This window comes from Equus quagga, chromosome 1 (genome assembly GCF_021613505.1).
Source record: "Equus quagga isolate Etosha38 chromosome 1, UCLA_HA_Equagga_1.0, whole genome shotgun sequence".
In the NCBI taxonomy this organism is placed as follows: Eukaryota; Metazoa; Chordata; class Mammalia; order Perissodactyla; family Equidae; genus Equus; species Equus quagga.
The window spans coordinates 38,318,960-38,345,997 of NC_060267.1; the positions used below are offsets into that span (position 1 = coordinate 38,318,960).

General features: G+C 36.7%; 1 protein-coding gene across 1 annotated transcript in view; it reads right to left on the bottom strand.

The window, feature by feature from the left end:
* The window catches only part of PDE3A (phosphodiesterase 3A), a 284,159-nt gene that overhangs the window by 48,684 nt on the left and 208,437 nt on the right, over positions 1-27,038 (bottom strand). The window contains exons 3-4 of the mRNA XM_046683775.1: positions 4,506-4,763; positions 2,164-2,318 (exon numbers count right to left, since the gene is read on the bottom strand). Coding sequence (XP_046539731.1) covers positions 2,164-2,318; positions 4,506-4,763 — 413 coding nt within the window. The remainder of the gene's footprint in view (positions 1-2,163; positions 2,319-4,505; positions 4,764-27,038) is intronic.

Consider the following 27,038-nt stretch of genomic DNA (forward strand, 5'->3'; position numbering starts at 1 on the left):
ACCCAAACTAGCTGTATTTAATGTTGGTACTATTGCCACTTACATACGATTTTCCCTTAAAGGGCTCAACTTCTCTTCAGAATAAATTTCATTTCTTCGTAATGGTGAAAAAGTTGTATCACTTTCAGATTTTATATCAGGACTTTTAATAGGACAGTGAAATTGAGGAATAGTAAGTCAGTGAAAAAAAGTACACCCAGGCAAGACATCTATGAGTATTTTTAGGACAAAGAGAAAGAGTGGCATCATATCTATTCCTCATCTATTTTAAAAATACTTGAGTATGAGCATTTATTTCATAAAGCAGAATGACATGATCTACAGAAATTAAGCTCAAAAAAGTTTCTGAAACCCTCTTTCTCAAGATGATTTTAGTTTCAGCTCTCAATCTCATTTAATTAAGAGAAGAGAGGAGTAGGAGAAATGAAATTTGACCAGAAGTAACAAACAATAACAAAAAGAAAGATGATACTTAAGAATGCATCAATAGATTTTTGGCAGTCATTCTATGGAAAGAAAATCACAGGAACATTAACTATACTATGACACAACCTTGGCAAGGGGTGTTGGTAATACAGACAGCCTCTCTAAAGGTATACAGAGAACATAATTCATTTTCTTAAGCAACAAATATTTAACTATAATTCATTACCACTTATCAGTATTTGCTGCTGTAGAAATAGACAATGGTCAATATTTTCGGAGGAAAATATCACCAATCACTTGTAATTTCAAATTTTAGGAAATGTTCACAAAACAGATTGGTTGACATCCTCCTATGGTGGCATTTAGAAGTCTTAGAAAAGTTCAGGTAATACCATAGAGTGGAATTATACTGATAGGTGAAAGAAAGAATCATTAGGTTTACTTCATATACGTTCAGCAGACTACCAATGTTAATATGGAAGAAACCAATTAAACATATTTTTAATCATATTTTCTAAGAAAAGTCAGCAAAAAATTCTTATGATTTGAAAGCTTTCCATTTCTATGTGAATCTCAGAATTGTACTTTATTTATATTCAAGGCCAAGATCAAGAGAAAATAAGTTCTACTTTTGTCATGATGTAGTTCAACAAAGATGTGGATATTTTTCAGTCATTAGGTCACAAATAAAACTGATGCAAATGTTTCAAAACGCTGAAATCATATGGTAAATGTTCTCATAATTATTGAATTCATATAGAGTATGCCATTTTTATTCTAAATAGAAAAGGACAAATACAATAGCCCCCACAAAAAGTACCTCTTTCATGGTGATATTTTCTTCAAAATTCTTTCTAGATCTTAATATTATCTTTCCTTCAGCTTTGGTAATTCTGGCTTTTGGTAAGTCACTTTGTGAAACTGGAATTAATATACTTAAATAAAGTTTATTCTATTTATTTCTTATTGAGGTATAATTGACAATAAGTCTAGTTAACATCCATCACTACACATAGTTATAAAACACTTTTCTTTCTTAGGATGAGGACTTTTAAGATCTACTACCTTAGCAATTTCCAAATATGCAATATAAGATTATTAACTATAGTCACCATGCTGCACATTACATCCCCATGACTTACATATTTTATAATGGGAAGTTTGTACCTTTTGACCCCCTGCACGAGTTTTGCCCACCCTCCCACCCCCTGCCTCTGGCAAACATCAATCTGTTCTCTGTCTAAATAAAGTTTAAATTACCAAATGTCTGAACATATCTAGGTTCATATCTTAGGATGATGATCTACATTTTGATCTGATCTTCTGCCTTTCATATAATGCTAGGATAGCTGGTTTGGTGGGTTGGGGGATCTAACAGTCATTTGCAAATGTCTGGTTGGACACCTTTAAGGATTTCAATAAGGATCTCAGTCTAGGTAAAATTTAGCCTATCCGTATTCCAGGCTCAATTCCTCCCATCCAAAGAAATACTGGCAGGCATCACACCTCAAGTCACCGTCCTCATTTACATTTAAGGCCACATGACACACCTTAAGCCTAATTATCTGATGTTAATCCGTATACTGCTCTGCATTTACACTGTATACCTTTTTCATTTTCAAAGCTGGCCTCCAACCAACTGGAATTGGTTGGGCCTCCCTTCCTCTGTCACTTCTAATTCCTTTTTGATAAGTAACTTCTCCAAGAGATGTGAAACCAACAGGAGCATTGCCTGACCTGGATGAAGGCGCTTCATGTAGTTTCATGCTGGCACTACGGTCCCTCCGTACTGGGGCAGGCTCCAAAGTGGGTAGACCTGTGGCTGAGGTGGTAGTTGTCCAAGTCGATGAAACTCGTCTCAACAAACCCGGGGGCAAACTCCTTCTCAGGCGCTAGGAAGAAAGAGTGTTGATTTTATTATCAAGCATATTTTCTATCACTAACTTCTATCTACTATCATGGAAGAAAATGGGTTTTTAATTGAAAGTGATTTTATTAAACTATGTTCATTGAATATTACCTATTTAAAATTTGGGTGCTCAGAAATTCAATAAAAGGCTCTCTGGCCAAAATGAATGAGTATTACAAAAATAACATTTTGGGTTCTTCATTTCAATGATTACATAAATATGAGATTATGGGAATGAGAGTCAATTACCTTTGGAATAATTTTATAGTTCTATTAGTTCAGTAGGATTTACACACCTATACACAGGTATTTTACTGGTTATTATGAGCAGAAGTTTTCCCTCAAAAGTCACTTGTTTGGGGCAGAGACTACTTTATATCATCTTGCATAATACTCTCTATGGCAAAGTACTTACTGATTTCATTTTAATTTCTTGATCTACAAATGACAGGAGCTAAGTGTAAGAGTATAACTCACAAAATGCACCACCTCTCTTGTGGTTAACGTGGCTTAGACATAAGGCATATGAGTAATGTCATTGCTACCAACTCCTCTTAATAGAAGACTCTGCTGGGTGACCTGTTTCTTCTCCTGCCACATCCTAAGTGGGCTACATAGCATCATCAGCACTGAGGCGAGATGCTAGGCTCACCAGGATGAGCACCAGTACTCAAAGGGGGTCTTAACCTTAAAAAGTAAAGTGAAGGTATTCTAATACAACTCCAGCAATAGTTCTAATAGGTAGCGGCTCAACTCATTTTTATTTGTGGCTAGTTAACCCTAGCAGACCAGTTGTGTAGTTTATAAAGACGCGATCTGCTCTTCCGAAGATGGTAAAAACTTTTGAGAAGTGAAGTATATGGCACCTTGGGATTCAAGAATAGCTCTGACACTAAGTAGTTTCCAAAATCTCTTAAAGATATGAATATGCATCGTAGAGGTTATTCAAAAGGAAGAGAAAGGGCCAAGCACTGTAAATACGAGAACTATTGTCTATAGATCTGTCACTGACGTCATGGCTATTTTGAGACCCAAAGGAATCAGTTAATCTCTCTCCATTCCTTTACTGTCATATCATGTTTAGCCATAACCTTCTCAGGGTCTCAGAGACGTAGATCTTTGAAGGTAGCTATGTAAACACCTAACTGACAAAGTTGTGAAGTTGTGTGAAGAACACATTCCTGAGTCAAGAGACTCACAATAGCAAGAGCAAAGACGTCATTGACTGGCCACAAGCTCAAGAGGATGGCTTCTTGTCTGCTAAACAGATAATTGTGTTGGTAGTACCAGAGACCACTTAAATTCTGATTTCTTTTCTTTTTTTTTTAGTCTTTAATACGACTTGTCTTCAACTAATATTGAGGTCTAAATTGGGTGCAGGATTCTATCTTCTACATCTTACTTTTGTAAAACTCTTATATATTTTATGTGAAAAGAAGGAGTTATACAAATCATGAAGGCCACATTTTACTTTAAATAATCCAAAATCAACTAAAACTACTCTGAGTTCAGAACTTGTTGGATTTGGGAAAGACATGCGGGTACTATGAAGAATATCCTACTAAGAAATCAAAGAGTGAAGGAAACTTGTATTTCAGAAGGCAATAATGGATTTTAAACAGACTCCACACAAGAATGGGAGCAGGGATTTTTGCCTTTTTTTTCCCCCTCTGGTGAGGAAGATTTGCTTTGCGCTAACATTTGTGCCAATCTTCCTCTGTTTTGTATGTGGGTCGCCACGACAGCATGGCTAGATGAGTGGTGTGGATCTGTGTCCAGGATATGAACCTGTGAACTCTAGCCACCAGAGCAGAGTGTGCTGGACTTAACCACTATGCCACAGGGCCAGCCCTGTTTCTTTTTTTTCTTTTTGCTGCTATATCCTTATCCTATAGAACAGGGCTTGGTACACAGAAGTAAAAACTTCTCGAAAGTCTGAATAAAAAATGTAATGTAAAAAGGTAAATTTTTTTATTTAAAGAAAGCGATCTAGTACAAGGACAGAAGTCTTTACGTTTAAATTTTTACTACTTTGGTCTCCATGATCAACACATCTTTGCAGAGTCACGGATATGAATCTGCATACGGGTATGGGGTGACAAGAAAGAGACCTAGAAGATAATTAAAAGAAAAAGTTTAACCTTTTCAGGAGTATGTCATTAATACCTACCTTGGGAATGGCCAGCTTGTCTTTTTCAGAGCTTTCTTCAGAATCCGAACAGGTGTAGTTTTCACTGAAGGAAATGACAGGATTCACCCTGGGCTTGTGAATAGCCTGGAAGGTGAGCTGGGTGCTGAGCAGGTTGCTCACTGCCCTCAAGGACGTGCACACATTGGGGGGCAGAGAAGGGTCTGCCAGGAGGTCGGTAATGAGGCCGTGAGCCTCGCCCATCACAGCAATATCCACAGTAATACTGGTTCCTGAAGACTGAGACACCAAAAAAAGGAAGTCAGGTAAGACAAGGCCTGAACCGGAAGGTACAGAGAATGAAATTGGGCTTTTTCTGAAAAATGGACTGAATTGACTCCTTAGGGTTACAGTAAACTAATATTCAAATCACATTTCTGTTTCAAACTTTGCCAAAATTTGCCATGGCTTTTGCTGTTGTTGTATTCATGGCACATTTTTTAACACTAGAACTTGTGGAGGGGTAGGACATATTTGAAGAGATTAAAACAATACACATTAGTTTTTAAGAGGCAAGAAGTTTCAGAGAACTGGAAAAAACTTCCTATCAATCACTCCTTATGAAGGGTTCAACATTTTAAGGAATAGTATTTAGAAATTCATTCTTAAAAGTAACATTAGTATCTATAAGATTTTAATTATATTAATATCTTAATGCAATATTTGAGTTTGGTATGTGGTAATTATTCAACTAATATTAGAGAAAAGCACAAAAAGCAACCCAATTTGTGTTCAAATTCACATATTGTTCCTCTTCTTGTGGTTGGTAAGAATAGAAATTTCTGTTCTGGATTCTGTGGCACATCGGTCATATTCTGCCAAACTGCCTATCAGATTCAGAATTATTACCCTTTAATCTGCTGAAGAAATGAAGAGCACAAAAAACAGAGGACAGGAATGTTCCCCACCCGGCTGGTCAGGCTACAATACAAGCAAGAAGATGTGAGAGCAAGGGAGAGCAGAGGCAGAGTCGAAGATGAAGCTTAAAGATGGCGGCATGCACAGGACCACTGTTTTGGAATGTTGCCACAGTGTGAGGCACAAGGAACCCACAGAACTTTAAATGGCATAATACAGTTAGTGATTGCGTACAGGTTCTGGAACTAGGCTACTTACATCCAAATCCTGACTCCTGACCTTACCACTTTCTAGCTGCGTGATCTTTGGCAAGTTACTAAGCTCTACGTGCTGTGATTTCTCCATCTGTAAAATGGATAAAGTAATAGTAATAGCACCAACCTCAGAAGGTAGTTATAAAAATTAAAAGGGATAATGTGCACAAAGCACTTAATATTGTGCTGGCAATTGTAAGTGTGCAATAATGATAATGATATAAATCATAGTAATAATTCTGGAGTCTTTCAATAAGAGGCTATTAGAAGTCTGGCTATGTATTCAGAAAAAAATAAAGTTTAATCATTCTCTCACAACAGACTTAAAAATAGACTCCAGAGAGATGAAAAATTTAAATGTATAAAATTACAAGATTATTAAAAGAAAGTCTTGGAGATTAGGGGCTAGCCCGGTGGTGTAGTGGTTAAGTTCACACGCTCTGCTTCAGCTGCCCAGGGTTCGCCAGTTTGGATCCTGGGTGCAGATCTACACACAGCTCATCAAGCCATGCAGTGGAGGCATCCCACATAGAAGAACCAGAAGGACATACAACTAGGATATACAACTATGTATGGGGGCTTTGGGGATAGAGAAAAAAAAAAGAGGAAGATTGGCAACAGATGTTAGCTCAGGGCCAAACTTGCTCACCAAAAAACAGCATACCTTAAAAAAAAAAATTTAAAACATCAAAAGAAAGTCTAGGGGACTAATTTATAATCTCGGAATTAGGAAGACTGTTAAAAGATAATACGAATTCATAAACTGTCAAGGAAACATCTGACAGATCTAAATAAAGACATGAACTTCTACATAAGAAAATATGCCATAAACAAAGGTTAAAAACAAATAGTCCACAAGAAAATGTTTGCCACACAGAGAAGATAAAACATATGCAAAAAAAGAGCTTCTAAAAAAAAATCAATAAAAGACAAACTTGGGTAAAGGGAATGAACATATAATTCAAACTGTAAATAAGCAAATATATAAAAAGCTACTTGACTCCATATTTAAGAGGCAAATTAGCATAGTAAAAACAACTTTTATTTACCAAATGGCAAAATACTAAAAGATTGATAGCACCAAGTATTTAGTAATGGTTTTGGAAAATGAGCAGTGATTGAAAAGAATCCAGTATTTTTAGAAGGAAATTTTGCTGAGTATATCAATTTGTAGTTTAAATGTATACATCTTATAATCCAGCAAAACAATGTAGACATCTAGTCTAAAGAAAAACTACAAATATGTAAAAATATAAAGGCAAGGACACAAAGGGGTAGAGCAGTGCTCTCATAACAACCAAAAATGCTGCCATAAATGCATATCAACAGAGAAATTGTAAACAAACAAAAAGTTGTCTTATCACTATATTATAAAGCAGTATGTACTTTTTAAAAAGATTTGATAGAACTATAATTACTAGGAAAAATAGTCATAAAATATTGTTCAGCGGGGGGAAAAGTATGTCATAGAAAAAGTGAATATGTATTATTTTTTAATCAGAAAAATATGATAATTACGAAAACACTCAACACCTGTGAAGATATCTAGTCTTGCAATAACATAAGTATTGGATAAATTGTTCTGTAAAGTTATCACATATAAGTTACGTCTCTTAGTACTAGAATAATAAGAGTAACAATAACAATGGTGGTGGCAGCTGATATTTATTCAGCACAAATCTACAAAGTAGGTACTCTTACTAACTTCATTTCTATTAGTCAATCATAACTTGCCAAAATCAGAATCGGATAGCTGGAACATGGAAACATCAGGCTGCAAACACAAGTACTCTGATTCCACAGCTCAAGTGCTGAACTAGTAGGCCAAAATAAATGCCGAACTTTTTCATCTTACGTTCCTAAATATATCTGTAATTATTTAATGCTCTATTTCATCATTATGCCATGTTTTTCCGCTTGTAGGTCCAAATATCTATCATGAACAACATGAAGTTATGTGTAATATTAATAGTTTTAGGATATATAATTATGCATATTTCATATGTTCCTACCTTGTTAACTTCAAAAATGTTCATGGGAAATGCCACCGAACTAGGTTAATATTCCCTTCCAGAAACATGTATTTTCAAGTGCATTTCTAATTATTATGCTTCTGAAAAATCCCGTATGATCTTCTGAAACAGTAATATTTCTTCCTACCCATGTTGTTTTAATAATCTTAAACTAGCAAGTCACTGCACGGTTTCCCTAAAAAACTGAAATCTTAAGACAAACTTTGTTTTCAGAAAATAAAATCTTAAGATTTTTTTGACAAAGAAATTAACAATTTATGCTCCAATAATTAATGGTGATTTTCCTGAAATGTTCTCAGTATATAAAACTTACAGATCTGAAGAAAAAGTAGAATACGTTCATTAACAATTAGAATAACATTTTTTAATAGATTATTGATGACAGAACAAGTCTATTTTACAATTCCCTAATTTTATATCTTTTTATAATACATTCTTTTTTTAAAGTAATGAATGTATTTCTTATATACTCAGAAAAAACAAATGTTTAAAATTTTTAAAGTAACTTTAAAATAGAAAGAGAACTGAAAAATCGTCCTTATAAGTCAATGTTAGTGTTACATAAAAATTTAGCAAATTAGCACATACATGCTACTTATGCTATAGTTTTTGTGAAAGCAAAGGTCTTCAAGTGAAAATAACAAAAGCAATATTCAACCCAGTAAGAAGGAGATTATCCATATCGGAATTGACTAAGAAACCAAAGTAAACATTTTTTCTGTTGGAAAAACCCTCCCTACTATTATTAAGTTGGATCTTTGCTTTGTTAGTTTTCTGATTCAAAAATAGAATTGTATATGGGGCCGGCCCCGTGGTGTAGTGGTTGAATCCAGTACTCTTCTTTGGAAGCCCAGGTTGCGGGGTTCAGACCTACACCACTCGTCAATCCATGCTGAGGTGGCGACCCACATTAAAAAACAGGAAGACTGGCACAGTTGTTAGCTCAGGGCTAACCTTCCTCAAGCAAAAAAAGAAGAAGATTGGCAACAGATGTTAGCTCAGAGTCAATTTCCTCACCAAAAAAAAAAAAAGAAATGTATAACAGTCACAAGTTGTATTACACATAAGAAGCTATCACCACTTTTTGGCTCAAATAACTAAAGGCTTCAATGAGGCATGAAATCTAAAACCAACAATCAGACTTTTTGGCCACAAACTTGCCAAGACTAACTATACATGAAATGCTGAAGACTGAAAGATAGATGGGCCACTATTTCAATAAACATCAGGCAAGTCATAAAGATGTGGGGATGTCCAGGGAGTCACTATAAAGGCATTTCAGGGTTTGATACCAAGCATAAAACCACAGTTGAGTCTGTATACAGTGCATATGATCAAACAAATCTCTTCCTTAAAAAAAGTGACCAAGCAATAAAAAACATTCCAGTTTGCAAGCTCTCCTTATAATAGAAATACTTATATTTAACATTTAAAACAATGCAAGTAGAATTCCCTTGGCACAATTTAAATGACAAAGAAATTTAGATTGCCACCTTTAAATAGAAAATATGGAATTTAAGTCTGATAAACAGTAGAAGAAAGTGCAGTTTTATATATCAAAACAAAAATAACTGATTCTCTTGGTAAATGCACCACTTTTCAAGGCACCTAGTGTTTTAAACATCTTCCTTTTCCCGAACCTTTATCTCCTTCTAGTCTGCTCCATCATCTCAAGAATGTACTATTTAAGACTGGCTTTAGAGACTTTTACAAATGTAAATGACCTTGCTAGGGTAAGATCCAGATAGCTTCCAAGTGACTTTACTCATCATAAACCAAAGGCCCAGAAAATCTGGAGTTCTAGGAAAAAAGTTAAAGAAACAATAACAAATACACGTATAGTCAACAATAAACGTAACTTCTAGACTAGGCATGTATCCATTGATTCAATTACAGAAAATTTGTTTTCAGTCTTACTACTACTGTGTTAAAATCTTGAAATTACGCTACTAGTCTGATAAAGGGGAAACCTCTGAATATGTGCAGGGCTCAGAAAAAATTTGCACTCTATGAAGGGCATTCAAGTTTCTAAACTAGTGTAAACTGTAAATTATGAAAAACTCTAACAAATCTGTGTGATCAAATTACTAACAGAACATAAAGTAAAATTATACATCTTTAAGGAGCATGTTAGATTATATACTGTGGCTCTATGTTTGGCTTTCTGTCACAATATTATTCAGAAATGGAGAATTTCTAGAAGAGAAAATTGTTAAGAAGACTTAGGAAAGAAATAACTACAGGAACAAGGTAAATGAAAATGAAGAAGTAAACAAACATCATTTCACTTAAGGAAAGTCAAGGTGCCCAAGGGAAGAATCAGAAAGGATTTGAGAAAACTGATGTCAACAGCAATTTGCTGTTCAAAATGATTAGGAAGGTTATCCGGTAGGCAGTGAGGTCAAGACAATGCATCTAAGTCTTGATAAATTTCCTTGGAGCCAACACCGGTATAGTCAGTAACAGCTCTTCTTCCCATACATTTTGAAGCAAAGATTAAATTGATAACAATGTAATAGGTTTAATACATCCCTGCCCAGAGGCAGAGATGCAGTGATTCTCAAGTCTTCTGATTCAGTGAATTATCTGATATGTTGTTTGCTTTGGAGATTAATTTATTTATTCTAGCTGGAGGAAAACAACTAGAAGCAGCAGGAAAGCCACTCTTCATAATTCTACATGAAACTCAAAGACAGGTTACAAAATACTAAAGCACTAGAATTGAGACAATTATCGAGATAACCTAGTTGAGATGCTATATGCCTCAAATTAGGCCACTTTCTTCATTTAATATTTTAAGTTTTATGATGGTTTTCAAAACCAACCACAGATTTCCTTTAGGCAACACTGTATCCTTTGGAGCTCAGGCTCTCCTCTAATAAAATCAGAAAATTAGGTTGGCTCTTTCTCAGGTCCCTTCCGATTTTATAAGTATAAAGCATTTCTTTACATAACACATAAATATACACACACATCAAAGAAAGAAGAAAATGATTTTAAAACATTTCTTGGCATCATGCATTTCAAGTTTTTTGAAAAGATTTTTAAAAAGATTTATGTAAACAGAAAAGTCCCTGTTTCACTGATTGCTAAAGGTGTAAGTTCTACCTTATAACTTATTAGTGAGTAACTGATGCTGTTTCCTTCCTATGGTAAAATGCCTATCATATATTGAGTGCTCATGGGAAATAAACTATTTCTTGTAAGTCCACACACGTCTCCCCACAGCTGAGTTCAACATTTGCCAAGTGTCAGTTTTGTTTGGTCCCAAATCTGCTTAGGCCACTTGTATCTGTCATTGTAACTTACATACGCTAATAGAATCTCTATATACCAGTGAAATGTGAGCGAAAATGGAATAGTGTTCTTGAAAGCTAAATTGAATAATTTTAAAGACTTCACAAATAGACGTCATAACGGTGAGGCTCTAAAATCAATTTCTGCTAAATTAAATAGAGGAGATACAACAGTAAAGACACAAAAAGAAAATAAAAACATACCTGAAGGATTTTCAACTCACAGTGCCTAAGGCACTCACTGTAAAAAACCCCTGAAACTGGCAGTCATATACAATGAAGTGTGGGTGTGGTGTATGTAAGAAAGATAACTTGGAACTCACATCAACACAGTGGACATATATCAAAGAGAAACACTCTCGGCTCTTCATCAAAAGATATGTGAAAACCTGCATATTCATACGTTTTAGGTTAAAATATATGACTAGAGGTATGGAAAATATATAATGTACTTTTATGATCCTCTCCTTTAAAAACTTTTTAAATTAACAGACCAATTACTGGTCCTGATCATCTCTATTAAGAGGGCTCCATACTACTTTAAACTCAACACTTGAAAAAGACATACTATAATAGCTATGTCAAAGCTATTCTTTACCATTCCTGGAATAAGGGACAGAAAGTGAAGTTTGGTTTATGAATTAGCACATGAGGTGCAAAAAGATACAAGTGCATATTTTCATTATGTACATAATTTGGAAGGTTGTGTATATGAGAAGTTGGAAAGCAAAGTTATAAAGAATTGGGATGTAAGACAGGAAGCTTTATTCATGCATCAATATCAAATTTTTATTTTATGATGATATATGGGGCCTTTAAGAGCACAGGATCTAGAGTCAGACTGTCTATGTTCAAATTACAAATCTGCTGAGGTTTTAGAAAATTCACTTATCCCTTAGCTCTTGTTTTCTCATCTCTAAAAAAGGGGTAAAAATAACACCTACTGTGTAGTATTGTTGATGATTAAATGAGATCATGCATATAAAGAGCCTCGGTAGAATGCCTGACTTACCGTACATGTTGATAAATATTATATATCACCACCATTGTTATTGTATTGAAAAAGACTGTGTGCAAAGGGATGCTCATTGTGCCCATGTGTGTCTGTCTCCTACATATACTGGGCCAGTAGTTTCTTTATAAATGAAAACAGCATAGAGATATGATTTCTCTGCCAACAAAAAAATTAAAACAAAAACCTAAATACTTTTACTTCTTATTCTAGGTAAATATAAAGATTGCACTCCCTGCTCTCATATACTCATCATAGTTCTGAGATTAATTTTAGGCTCTGAGAAAGTAATTATATGAAAGTCCTGGTTTCAGTTAGTATGGTTGATTGCACTGGTATGATTTTATAACACACTATGTGAAACGAATTCTAAAAGCAGGCATCTTAGCTCCATTGTTGGAAGTATTTTTTTCTTCCTATTTGGTCATCCTGGGAGGCACCCTGGGAGGCAAACACAGCATGGGAAGAACATTCTCAGGGTGAAGAGGGAGTTGGGATAAGAGAGGAATAAACAGTGTAAGGGATGACACATAAAAGGAAAGAGTCATGGGGACTCTTCTTACCCAACTTTGGTCCTCAATGCTGGGAAAAGATGCCTGACGGGTTTTTGGGAGCTGTCTCTTCCTACATCTCTAAAACACTTTGCCACCCCAAGCCCCCAAATATTTCTCTGGGAGGCAGTGTGATACTAAGAAGTGGTATCCCGGTCTTTAATGTACTAAATTCACTTAGAAGATGAGCTGGATTCAATAAATGATCTTTGGTGTATTACCGGTTCTGACCTCAGAGCCAGCAAAATTGCATATGTGTTTATACTTTCATAGGACCCATTTATAATTTTAGACTTGAAGTTGGTTGGGAAATTTTTAAAAAATGAAATCATGTGAAAATTTTGCAGTAACTCATTGTAGGCTGAACCTTGGCTAAACGCCATCCTGAGGAAGCAGATGTTTGCTTATTTTAAATTTCTGGCAGGGAATATGAGTTTACATTTGGATTTTCTCCTTAAGATAATATATATATGTACAGTAGGAGGAAAATATATAGGGCCCTTCATCAAACTGCTTTCCAACAACATCTCTGTTGTCCAGCCCCATTTGAGATCTGAGACGCAGCAAACTCCAGCAGTTACCCGAATTAACTGCCTTCTCTTTTGATGTTCAAAGAGCATTCCATGTCACCAAATGGGATGCAGTACACGGCCTTGTGTCCTTATCTATTTCCCTACAATCTATCTACAAATAAGCCAGAAATTGTTAAAACAGCCCTTCTGTTCATGTTTTCTAAGTACCTTCTAGACACTAAGGAATCCACCCAACATCCTGAAAAATAGCAATTATCACAGAATACTGTTTTATTATTTAGCACATAAAACATGCTTATTAAATCGCTTACTCTAATAAGCACCCATCTCTCTGAGAAGATAACTTTAGCTGCCTTTGACTTCCAGGCTGGTTCTCTCTGTTTCTTCTAATTAAAAAAGATGAGGTGGCTGGCAAAGCAATGAGGAATTCAGGTAATGAACTGCTCACGTGACTGCTCACGCAAGTGAAGGTGGGAAGGCTTGGTTAAGTATAAATTGCTATGTAAATAAAAAGCGTTTTATTCTGTTAGTGGAAGAAAGCGGAGCCTCTAATTGAGTACGAGTTTGCAAATATTACAGGAAAAATTAAGAATCTCTGAAATAAGTAAGAACTCATAAAGCTGATGAATTTGGATGGTCTTTTGTTTGTTCAATTTTAAGAACTGACGTTAAACTTGAACTTGAGGTTTCTGTTTGCTTAGCTGAAAAACAATTTCAGTGAACAACAGATGGCAGTATTCTGCCTTTTGAAGGAACTCTAACTGTCTGAACATCTTTTTGAATGAGTGCTGCTCCCTCATTAACAGGCAGAGTTTAGTTTCTTTTATTCACAGAAAAAAAAAAACTGAAAAAAGAATAACTTACATAGGACTATGGGTAGAAAGTAATAAAAAATTTAAAATTATCTCTCTCAAGATCACTGTTAAAGTGGAACTATAATTACATCATTAATAATTTGTCCAAATTACAAACATTTCACTTCTGTCCCATTTCTCCAATCACCTAAGATACACATTGTGAACATGACCCATTTTCATACGTAATTTGATTTAAATTTCTTCCTACATGTGATTAAAATATTCATAAAACAGAAACTATCAAAAGGCACCTTTGAACACAACGGTTTTGTGAGCTTCATTGGCATTTGTTCTATCTATGTCGTGTTATCACTGGACTCCTTCCTGCCTCGTGTGCAGTGGGCACTTATCTAGGCTGCTCATTTGCTTCTACTGCTGCTGGTTGGGGAGATGCTCCCTCAGCTACTGCAGGAGCACCCAAATGGTCTCCACGTGAATGCCTGTTGGGGCATTCCCGCACTTCGTACACTGGAAGCACGAAAAACAAAAACAAATGAAAAACTCAGGAAGCTGTAACTTTGGAGAAACCTTGCATCTCTGACCAGTTCTCATAGGTATTTATTCACAGAACCTCTCTGTCATAGCACTTGGGAGAGTTTTCAATTCACTTCTTCGTATGCGATCATTTGATGAAGGTTTGTCTTCCTCTCTGAGGCTGAAAGTTTTACAAGGGCAAAGGCAATGTTAAATTTCTGTTCACCAGTTTAACCCCAGAGCCTGGTATTTTTCAGGTACTCAATGATATTAGCAACAAGTAAGTCCTAAGTAACATACTCTAAACCTCCAAAGATAAGTAAATTTCCTCTCTCCAGTTCTGTGCCTTAAAGAAAAATAAAAAGACAAATAAATTACAGTGTCTCAGATATTTCCTTAAAACAGATAACTGGATTTTCTGGAGGCCATTCTAAAAACTTTGACCTTCTAGCACAATTACATGTTCTAATCTTAAATTAAATAAAAATACTGAGAATTGTTAGACTGGAATACTGGAGTCATGAATAAAAATTATACTTAACTGATTCTGGAATAACTACTATACAGAAATAGTGAAACTGCCAAGGAGAAGTAATAGTACTCAGGAAAGAAAGCAACTCTACACATTTTTCTATAATCTAGCACATATGTAAAAAGAGTAGGCAGAGGATTAGGGTATATGAATGAGTATTTTCTGGGAAAAGAGAAAATCTTAAAAGGACTGGAGGTAGAGAAAGAATGGCCTTTGGGAACAAAATTCAGGTGAAATACAGAGTGCTTCAGGTTGAAAAGGACATGTCTGTGTACAGCATGGTGATTACAGTTAATAACATTGTATTGTATATTTGTAAGTTGCTAAGAGAGTAGATCTTAAGTGTTTTCATCACAAGAAAAAAAAGTTTGTAACTATGCATGGTAATGGATGTTAACTAGATTTAGTGTGGTGATCATTTCGCAATATACACAAATCATTATGTTGTATGAATCATTATGTTGTACACCTAAAACTAATACAACGTTATATGTCAATTATATCTAAATTTAAAAAAAAGAAGAAGAAAAGGATGTGTCTGGAGAGGTTTTAAGGAACAGATCATGACAGGAATATGGGCCAATTCAAGAGCTTTGATGAACTACTAAGGGCCATGAGAAACCCCTGTAGGGTAGTGATGTTAGCAGTATGTGTGGAGGAAGGACTCAGGCTGACTTTTATCTTATGGCTTGAGCAAATGGGTAGTTAAGAATCTTTTAGGGATCACAGGAGAAGAAATAAGTTTTGGTGTGCATGCTGAGATATTCGTCTTTGAGTAAATATGTGACGTTCATGGGATGATTCAAGATGCGTTATCAGGAGAGACATCTGGGCTGGAAATACACTTTTGGGTAGTGATGACATAGACATGCTCATTTCAATAACACACCACCATGGAAGGGTATAAAAAGAAAAGAGAAGCAGACTAAGAGCGGAGTCATAATCAATACCAACTTTTAAGAGCCAGGAGAAGAGAAACTCACAAATGAAAATGAGAAGGGACAACTGAAAACTAATGGGCCCACAAAATGCTGTTGTCAAGAAGGGAGGTGTGGTCGGCAGTGACCAACAAATTTGAGAGATTAATAAATCCTGAAAAATATCCAATAGTTTAGTATCTGCAAGGTCACTGGAGAGAACAATTTCAGTGAAGCACTGAGGTTGCAAGTCACAATGCAACAAATTGAGCAATGAAAGGAAGATAGAGATAAGTCAATGTCTAAAGGGAAAAGAGGCTCTAAATAGCCAGCGAGCAAGTGAGCAAGCCTAAATGTTGAAGGGGGTTCCCACTAGTGTGTGAGGGGTTTAAAATGCAGTAAAGACAATGGGATGATAAATAGACGAAGGTCCGAGAGAGGAAGTAGAGGGTGGGGAGCTAACCTTTCACAACGGTGGGCCCCCTTCCCATGATAACAGTGAGGAGGAAGAAAATTTGCACATTTGCAGGTGAGAAGTTGGAGTTCTTCTAATTTGGCTTTTATTTACTCTGTAAATTAGTGATGAGTCCCTTGCTGAGAAAGTGATGCAGGCAACGTTGAGGTTAGAAGTACAAAGGGGAAGGAAGAACATTTGAAAGAGGAATAAGAAAGAGCTGGCTGGGGTCTCAGGCAATAACCGAAGGTCCAGCTGAGGTCAGAGACCATGGACTCCAATATGAAGTTTCTGTACTTTCCAGTGTGACTTGGCATGAAATTTTACGTGAAAAGGCAACAAAAAGAAAACAGGAGGGGTCTGCCAGATAAAAAAGAAAGAAGATTAGACAACTGGACTAAAGATCTTGGTGAGGTGCAAGAATAGGGACAAAGTAGGTGAGAGAGAGAGCAGAAAAGCTTGAAGAAGCAGGAAGTCAGAAGGTGGGGCGGGTGTCTGCATGAGAAAGAGGGCAGCAGGGTTCCATTAGTAGACTAGTCTCTTAGGTATGAAAAGTTAAAAAGGAAATATAAGATCAGATTTCAGATGCCCATGAATGAAAGACAAAGTTTTCTAATTCCATCAGTTGATAATTGTGTGATGAAAGATGTCTGAGAAAGAAAATGATGTAATCAAACAGTGCATAGTCTTTAGGAAGATTAAGACGCGGCATAGAAGACAGATTTGACCAAGGCTGCCACAACAATAACTGAGTGAAACAAGGATACTTGCAGTGTGAAATACCAGGCAGGGGAGAGTGAGAGCAACATTAAGGAGAATCAATTGCACTTGCAAACTGATTCAATATTGAGACATGAAAAAAGATGCAATGTATTTATTCCTCTAAGAGTCTTCTTTACTCTTTCCACAATAGTCTCTCAATTCCTTCTTTCAGAAATCTAAGTGCCCTGCCCTCACAAAATAAAATGTAGATAGTTCACTTGTGAGTGTATAAAATCTATATTGGTTCTGACCAATTGTCCAAGAAAATGTTCTCTTTTTGATACATCATGCGGTAGCCCTCCACAATGTAAACAACAGAGAGGGTGAATGGATGGTTTTAGTAGCTCCAAATTGTTTTAATACAACATTAAACACTTTATAAATGCATTTAGAAAACTCAGTAAGTTCCAGTTTCTACAACTAATCAAAGATACCATAAATTAAGTAATAAGGTCTCCAAAGTTAGATCAAATTTTAAATTCTGGGAACTTACAATGCACTTCTGTAGAAAAATAAAACTATAATGATGATGAAATTCCTAGGCTAGCTCACAAAAGCTTATACAAGCACTTAATAACAGGTATGAAAGCATTTTGTTTTGTCTTGTTTCCCATTGCAAACATACCCTATTTCGATTACACTGCAATATTTTTAAAGACAAAATACATTTTATCAATAGTGTGATTCAGAAAGAGCATACGGAGGCACTGAGAAACATCCATTTCTGTCTCATTTCGTCAACACATACTAACTGAACATCTACTGGGTCCCCGGTACTGTCTACACTCTAGGGCTATGGAGATGAATGAATCTGGGCTGCTGTCCTCAAGTAGCTTGCCTTAGAGTGGAAGACGTTCAGGGGACTGAAAAAGATCAGAGGATGAAACAGGAAACTGAGGGATCCCTATGGATGTATCACCGCTGCCTCTGGTTATGAGGAGAGGGAAAGAAGTTGTTTCTCAAAATGCAGGTCTCAAAATACCCACATCTGGTCAAGTAGTTCTTTTCCACACAACCTTTGAAAATGGCTGCCATGAACTGAGTCACCATTATCATCCATACCTCTCTTCAAAGCAGGATTTAAACAAAAAAACAATCAGTTCTTCAGAGAAGAGAAGAGTGAGAAGGGAGAGGAACTGGTTGCAAAGATACTCATCACTCAAATATAGAAACCTCTGGTTTCTTGGCATTTCCCTCAAAAATCTTCAGCCCTTGAAACTCGCATAGCTTTGACACCCAAGTCTCCTGAAACATGGATTTCAGGGCTCCCAAGCTCCCATTGCTCCAGTAAAGAGTCGGGAACTTGGAGCTCCCTTACCTCTCAGACGACGTGGGAGGGTCTGCTTCTTGCTAACTGGTTTTAAGGGATGAGGTGAGCTTATCTGTGAACAATTTTGCATACAGAGAAGATTTGCGTAAAATATTAAAAGTTTGTAATATCATTTCTTGATTTTCCAGAAGGCAACCCACAGGTCTACAAATTACATTATAAAGGGAATGCCTTTCAAAGTTTGAAACTGGTGCACAAAAGGTTAAGTAACTTGCCCAAAGTTACACAGATAGTAAGTGGCAGAGGTGGAATTCCAACCCAGGCAGCCTGGACCTTCATTGTTAAGCACAACTTTTCCTACGGACAGTCACTTACCTTTGATGATATGAAAATATCTTTGCCAATTTGCTACATACTGTTAGTTTTGCAGACTCTTCCTTTAATTAATCTTTATCCACGTCAGCTCTCGCTATCAAGGGGAACTTATTAACATCAGCAGTAAACTCTGAGAATTCAAGGTATACTCCCTTCCTTCACATCGTTTTTGAAAATCAAATTAGACTCTTCCCAGAACTAGGTTTCAGGGAAGACCCCACTATTAATATTTCTCAGTCAAGAAAAATGCCATTTATTCCTTCTCCCTATTTCCCACACTTAAACCAGACCTTTTATAATATTTGCTCCTGGAAGGAAAAATGAGTGGGCTCTTCTGGAGACTGCTATTGTTAATAGGAAAGCATCTGTCTTCATTTTCCTTTTAGGTGGTAATAAAAATAAAATTTTATAATGTATCTGTCTACAAGTCTGAGTTAATTACTTCAGTTTAAGAAACTGGTTTCAGTTATAATCTTATTATATTCGGAATGTTTTGAGACACTCAGATAATAAATATGATTATCTTTGGGTCAGCAGACCCCAGTAGCTCACTAAGATATTTAATAGGCAGATGTTGGGCAGGACCATAAACGTTTTGCATGAGAAGCATTTCAAAATGATACCCTGCTCCTCACGTTTAGCAATGTGTTGCTGAGTAAAGGAGGAAATTAGGGAAGAAAATAAGTCATTTGGTCAGAATGATGAGTGACTCAGCATTTACATCATAGGTTTGTTTTCTTCCTTGTGGACATAATTGCTAGTTCAGTCAATGCTTCCATATGCTGTTAGTATAGCAAGAATAGCATATTGAAGAAAAACAAATGGCCAACAATTTGTAGAGATTCAGCACAGATTCTTTAAGACAAAGATCAATGCAAAGAGGACACGATAACTTCAGGAATAACTTTTAGATTATAATCTTATAAGAGTAATAAAACTGCTGATTAAAAATGTGGGCTACTTTTTTTTTTCTGGGGCTCAAGACAAAAGATCGAGGGAGAAACTGGTGGGGAATTCTTCCTTAGCTATCATTTTAGTCCATTTTAGTTTCATTTCTTCTTAAAATAAGGAGATGAGAATGGAAGAAGTGTACAAGGGCTTTAATTAAAATATCCCATAGGAACAAATAAGCAAAGCTTTATTAAAACAAACAAACATGGAACAGGAGCAATGGATCCTTTCTCATGCTGGTTCTGATGGCAAACTAAAGACTAAAATTAATATAAAGTGAGGTCTAACTAAAAATAGCCTCAATTCTCTTTCTGCTGGTTTCAATATTTCTAACAAATAATTTTAACTTACTATAGTGTCTCTACCATCAGCCACAGTCTACTCTGCCCCAAAAGATTTTAGTGGCTTCTCAGATGCTCATTAAGCAGGTCTTGTGGCTGTTGGATCAATATACAGACTTGATAGATGTCCCAGGGACTGCTGTAGCATTTTGACATCAAGGCAAATATGTCCAGAGAGGTTGAGAAATGCCCCAATTCTGAACTCTCTTCAAATCATATGCAGTGGACCTTATGATCGACTCTCTATACTAATCATGGTGATTCCACCCTGAAGGCCAGGAATTTGGTCAAGGATGGGTAGGCTTTAGTTAATGTCAATCAATGAGACACAAGGGGAGCTTCCCTTAGTTCCTAAGAAAGGAAATCCTCTCCCTCTGGAAGGAAGTGATGTAGCTGCCAGCAGCCATCTGTGGATCACAAGTGGAATCAGCTTTAGGATGAAGCCAATCATGCAGACAGTAGCAAAGGGGAGAGAACATAAAAACTCAGGTCCATTACAACACCATTGAGCCGTGAATTCACTAACCCTGGAGCCTTCTCTCCTCTGGCCTTACTATGAGAGAGAACATTTCTTTAGTGCTATAGACAGTCTGAGTAAAGTTTTCTTTTACTTGTGGTTGGAAATAACTAACATAGCATAAAATTTTCCAAATGTATATGCAATTAGGAGATAAGCAGGTGGTAATGAAAATAACATTTTATAATGTATCTGTCTACAAGTCTGGGTTAATCACTTTAGTTTAAGAAACTGGTTTCAGTTATAATCTTATTAGATTCAGAATGTTATGAGACAACAAAAAAAAAGGATTATCTTAGGTTCAGCAGACCCTGAGGGACCACTGACAGCTTATGAGAGCAGAGCAATGGCTAGTTTCCCTCTAGCCAAGTGACTCACTTCTAACACCAACACCCAGCACACCATCCATATCTGTGCCTTAATCATGAAGTACCACATGCCGTGGACCTTCCACATGACTTGTAATAATCAAAACGCCATTCATAAAATCTTCCTTTGAAAAGGCACTCTATTACACGTGTTGATTTCATGAGCTTCTTGAAGATAAAAATCATTTCATATTTATTTTCCTCTCCCACAGCAACTTTATCCATGCTCAGGAAAAAGGTGCCTAATTAGTTTAAAAGAATTCTCCCTTCTCCAGTTCTTTTCGGTGGAAAATATACAAAATTTATCCAATCCTTTATTGGAAATCTTAATTTACCTTTATATACATTTCAAAATATAGATAGGATTCTATATTCTTGGCTTCAGTGAACAAATAATCTTTCTTCTTTTTAATACTCTTCCCTACCTCTGTACTTTTAATCTCATCCTTCTAACATGGACAGATATTTCTTCTTTTAATTCATGTTTTGCTTTTAATTTGCTCTCTTTTTTCTCTTCCCGTCACTCCTCCCAACCGAAGAACACTGTTACCATTTCCCCTGATAACAAAACTGGTTTCAGATCCCATCTAAGGTGTTATCCATTCCTTTTAAATTAATCTATTAAACCCCTGGAAAGAAAGCTCTCCTCTCACTTTACATCCTTTTTGAAGGTATTTAATCTTCCATTCATGGCAATCTGATTTACGTCTCTTCCTGACAAAATAAAATTCTCTATCAAATGTAATCAATATCTTAATTAAAACATCTAATGAAAACATTCTCAGCTTTGTCTTCCTTTGCCCAGCACCGCTGCCTCTTTCTCTTGCCTTATCTCTGCCCTGGCCTGGCTTTCTCCAGTCCATCTGAGAAGGAACTATCTGGCTCTCCTTCCCTCTTAATTGTCATTCCTTCTTATGGTTTTTTCTCATCTCAATCTATGCCCTTCCTTCCTGCTCTCACTCCATGTTATAATAAATACTTGCTGATCTGGACCTCCAACACTGACCATTTCTCTGGACCTCAGGCTTGCATTCTTATCTGCTCTCTGGACAGCTCCATTCAGATACCCCATGGTTACTTCAGACTCAATTTTCCAGAACAGAATGCTTTATCTCCATCTTCTGAACTCCTCTTTCCCTCCTTTATTTCCTATCTTGACTAACAACAAAATCACTCACCAAATCTGGATACCTTGACTTTTTTTTTTAACTGAGTTTTTACTTTCTCACCTCCAACATGAAATTGATCACTGCATCTGGAAATTTCTACCGAACAGTCTCTGTCAACTACTTCTTCCTTTAAAAATTTCTTCCTCCTTGACTTAATCTCTCTCTCTTTATTTCACATGAGGACAGCTGCAGGTTCATTCTTCTGGTTTTTTCCTACCACAAACTCAGTTTTTCCCAATTCAGAAATACTAATATGCTATTCTGTTATTTTCTTTGATGGCTTCCCAAAGTCATAGAACAAGATTCAACTTCTCGGCATGGCTTTAAGTGCCTTAGAATTTAACCCTTAACCCCCTTTTCCCAGTTACATTTCCATATATCCTACTAACGTCTCTTTTCCAGCTGGCCTGGATTATCTCAAATATCTACCACAACCCCATGTCTTTGCTTATGGTGTTACTTCTGCCTAGCACTTTATTTGTTTGACATATTAGTATTAATGATCAAGATTCAACTTTAAAACGTAAAAACATTTTAGCTTCATTTCCAAACTGATACCAAATGAATCACTTTAGCTTCAAAGCCTCCATAAAACTTTGTTCCAACATCTATTATCATATTATGCTATTGCTAACTGTTTGCGACTAAATTCTGTGCCAGATTGTGAATTTGAGGGCAAGAATGATTTTTATTCATTTTTTTTAATAATCTTATTACTCAGCATACTGTAAGAACTCAAAAGACATTCAATGAATGAGTTCTGCCTTCTAACACAATACGTTCTTCTTACAAACGGTTCTCAAAAGTCTGAAGAATCTTGATCATTCTAATCAGTCTGAACAGTGTGCCTCCGCCTGGCCCTTACAGTCAAACAAGACCTCCTTCAAGTCCTCACCACCTCCTACTGAGTATCATGTTACTTAAGGCGACTGCCTGCCTGCAATAAACACACTCAGTTGACTGGCAAACACAGATTCCCAAGAGCAACCAACAAGACAGGAGTGTTGAAGAAAGGGGAGGCAGTGCGTACTAATTTCCTTCAGATGCTCTTGCTGATTTTCATTAGTCCTGGACTACTATTTTCAGGGCTCCTTTTTATGATTACTACCCAAGCATAGATGCACACTTGACAGAAAGTGGCTTTCTTTATAGGAATGGCATTTTACATCATCAGAAAATACTAGGACATAGAAGGAAAACAATAAGAGTGAACAGATTTTGACTCTGCTAAAATAGGAGTTTGATACTACATATAGTATATAATTGTATACAATGTTTAAATTCCTTTTATTTAGCACAGGCTGATCATTTATACCTTTAAAGATAGGTAATTCGGGAGATCTATAGTCAATTTGTCTGCTTCCTCAAAATGAATATTACCTTTTGAGCTTTCCACTGTAATTAGCACATAGGTATCCCATAAGCTCTTAGAAGACAAGATTCTTCCTTCGGATTTGGGAAGTTAAAAAAGAAAAGTCTCTTCAATCTTTTAATAGCTAAGATTCACCACTTGTCCACAATATGACCCACCTAAGACTGTAAAGGATTGCCTTTCTCCTTGGGAGACACACTGGTATCTGTGTTGAGATTTTAGGCATAAACTGAAAATGCTCTATGGAAAATTATGTTTGTCGTGAAGAATTTATTGTGGTAACTATATTTTACTGAATAGTAACGACAGAATATTAGAAAGGAGCAGCTGGAAAAGAAGACCTCGTTTCAGTGAAACTCAAATACTCTTAACTGGCCAACTTGAGTTTTCAAAACAAGCTGGCAGATAAGGCCCTGACAATGAGGAACACATTAAGCTAAAGGCAAGATGACAGTAACCATTAAGATCATTTGAGTATCTCTACTCTGAAATTACACTTCAAATGCAAACTTCTGATACTCGTGTCTTCTCTTCAGCCTATAGCTCCCACCTTTTTAGCCACATTCCAGTCTCTCCTTTACTAGAATACCCCATCTTCTTCCCCCAATTTCCACACCCCTGTCAACTACCATGATATTTCTCTTGAAAATTTTTGAAAGAACAGTTAGTATTCATTGTCTTCATTTTCTCACTTTCCATTCATATCCCAAACCACTGAGCCGGGCTTCTAGAACAAAGACTGTGATAGCTCTTGCTATTACAGTGGGTTTTACTTGCCATATTCAAAGGATATTTTTCAGTCCCTGTGTTACTGAACTTCTTCTTTGAAGTTTACGGTATTGATGACATTTTCTGAAACCCTCTCTCTTCCTTCAGCTCCCATGATATCACACCTTTCTAGCTTTTTTCCTATCTCTGAACGTTTTTCTTCTGTCTCTTCTGAAATTTCCCCTTCACTCTCCATCCCTCAACATTTTACAAGCCATTTCCCCAGGGTTCATCTCTTAGCCCACTGCTCTTCTCATTCAACAGACTCTCTCTAAATTTGTTCACACACTTTGAAAAGATGTGCACCATTTCTTCCAGCTAACAACTCCTAAACCACCTCTGGCCCCAGACCTCTGCCCAGAACCTTGTACTGGTCCAGGACTCCTCGGAGACACGCAAGACAGCTTCGCAAAGCCTAGCATCCACACCCTGCATTACCTGACTCTTCAAATCTGCTTATCAGACAGTAGAATTTCAGTGCCTCCAACTTCCACCAAATCATTCATGCTAGAAACCCTCATCTCCCCTTCCTAAGTTCCTTCATTTCACTAATCACTGAGTCCTGCCATTTTCACCTCCTATATAGCTTACCTTTCCTTTTTCAAAACTACTGCTCCAAAGACACTTCATTTTAACGTTTGCCACATGCTATTTTTAAGCACACATATCGTGGTGATTGTAGCTATATCTGCTCCTTTACCTGCCCTCCATCTCTCACCATCACCTTCATTTGGTTTATTCCTACTACTCCATCACTCTTTGATTCTTCCAAAAACACATTTTCTGACTCAGCAATCTGCCCCAAGCTGGGTACGTTCTCATCATCTGTACTCCTATAACACCCTAATTATCTGTCAGTCACGGCACTGACATTGAAATGATGCACATCTTTCTTCACCGCTAGACTGTGTATTTTATTTAACTCTTTATCTCCAATGCTTATCACAGTCTGTGGTACCCATTAGGTGCATAAAAACGTTTACCGAATGCATTTATTGATTCACTGATTTGTTTGCCCAGATAGACTTTCCTACTCTGAAAATAAAATACTGAATAGCCAACATGAGTATTACAAGCTGTTTGGGAATGATATTTCTCAGGCAAAATGAGTACACTGACATTCTGGTTTATTCATCAGCCTCTCATGAGATAAGTTAAAATACATAAGTCCTTTGAAGCCTGAATTCTCTGGGTGAACTTAGCATCCAGTGCTTGAGTCTGAGGACATAAATAACATGTCTACCAGTGCCTCAGTTAGACTCATATGGCTCAGCCGAGAATCACCTGTCATCATTGCTGCCTCTCGTCTCTAACAAGGCACAGATCTTGGCCATTTGCCTTAGGCATGGGAAGGTTAGACCTGTGTGTCAGGAAGGACTTGCTCCTGAGCTTACTCCCTTGTAAAATATAATTGTGTTTTGGATGACAGCATGAGCACTGAGATACCAGGCCCTAAAAAACCGTGTACTAACTACTTCTGATTGAGAAATGGTGTCATTAAAGTAAAAATAGATGGTGGTTTGATTCTAAAGTAGCTTGAAAATTGATTATCCAATTCTTTATCATGACACTACATTCAAAACAGAGTGATAAAAATATATATAGGGCTTTATACTGTCTTTGAATTGTAGCACTGCTCAATGTGTGCAATAAACCACATTGTGCAATCAGAAACTTATTTCATGATTAAGGGAGATAAGTTAACAGAACATTATAGCTGAGAAATAAATGAGTCATGGGCTTGCTGTTTCAGACTTTGGGGGAACAAGTATAATGCAGCAAAAAAACGACTATCACCCGGAGTTACATTCAGGAACATATTGTTTTAATTCTGGGAATGTTCAGACAAACCTTAACATGTTAGAATAATGATAATAAATAATGACCATTGTAATATCAACAATGACAACACTTATGTCTGGTACAAGTGCTCTGTACTTTCAAAGTGGACCTGGAGCTAGGGCATGCAAAGTAGGACACTGCTATTAACACTAGAGCCGTCCTAAGGGGAAACGTGGACGCTGTGGGAACCAGACCTACCATGACCTGCATACTCTTGATACTTAGGCCCAAGTACTTCCTCTGTGAAATATTTATTCATGAATACATTTCTAATCTGGATTCTGTCTGCATAACACCTTGGTGCTGCATAAGCTGGGAGTTGGTAATTTATACCCTCTCCCATTTTAATTCCCATCACCTTGGCCATTTGGACTGTTTCTAGAGATCTCTTTTCTCCTACGAGTTATTCTTTGATATCGGTTTTATGTTCCTTGCTCCTGACCTCATGCCACCTCTCAGATCTGGATCTGCTCATGTATACAAGATACCCATCATGCCCTGAATGCGCCCCTCTCCCCTGCAGATGAGCAGGAAAAGGGATCCGAGGAAGCAGAAAGGTGCTATTGAAACTTTTAACCTTCACCATCACCTTCTAAATCTCCCTAAACCTTGAAGCAGAACCAGAAAGTGGAATTAAAATGAGATGAACACACTCTCCGGCAATTCCACCCTTACTATTTATATTTGGAAAATATTCCGTGGCTGAGCCTATATATGCATTTGGAGCCTGGAATGGTAAGAGTGACTGTATCTGTTTCATTTGCAGCATAATGGGGCGCATGGAAAACCGCTCTAGGTTTTTCTATCACTCTAGCCAGGGGTCTTAACATCCATATTATGTGTTGCCACTGAACACATAACATCCATATTATGTGTTCCCACAAGATAGGAAAAGATTTAAACTGAACTGAGACGATCAGTCCCACCGTAAGCACTGTATTATCACTGCTAGTGTAGGCATAAGGCTGAAATCAGGTAATATACATAGCTAATTTGTAAGCCTCTCTAG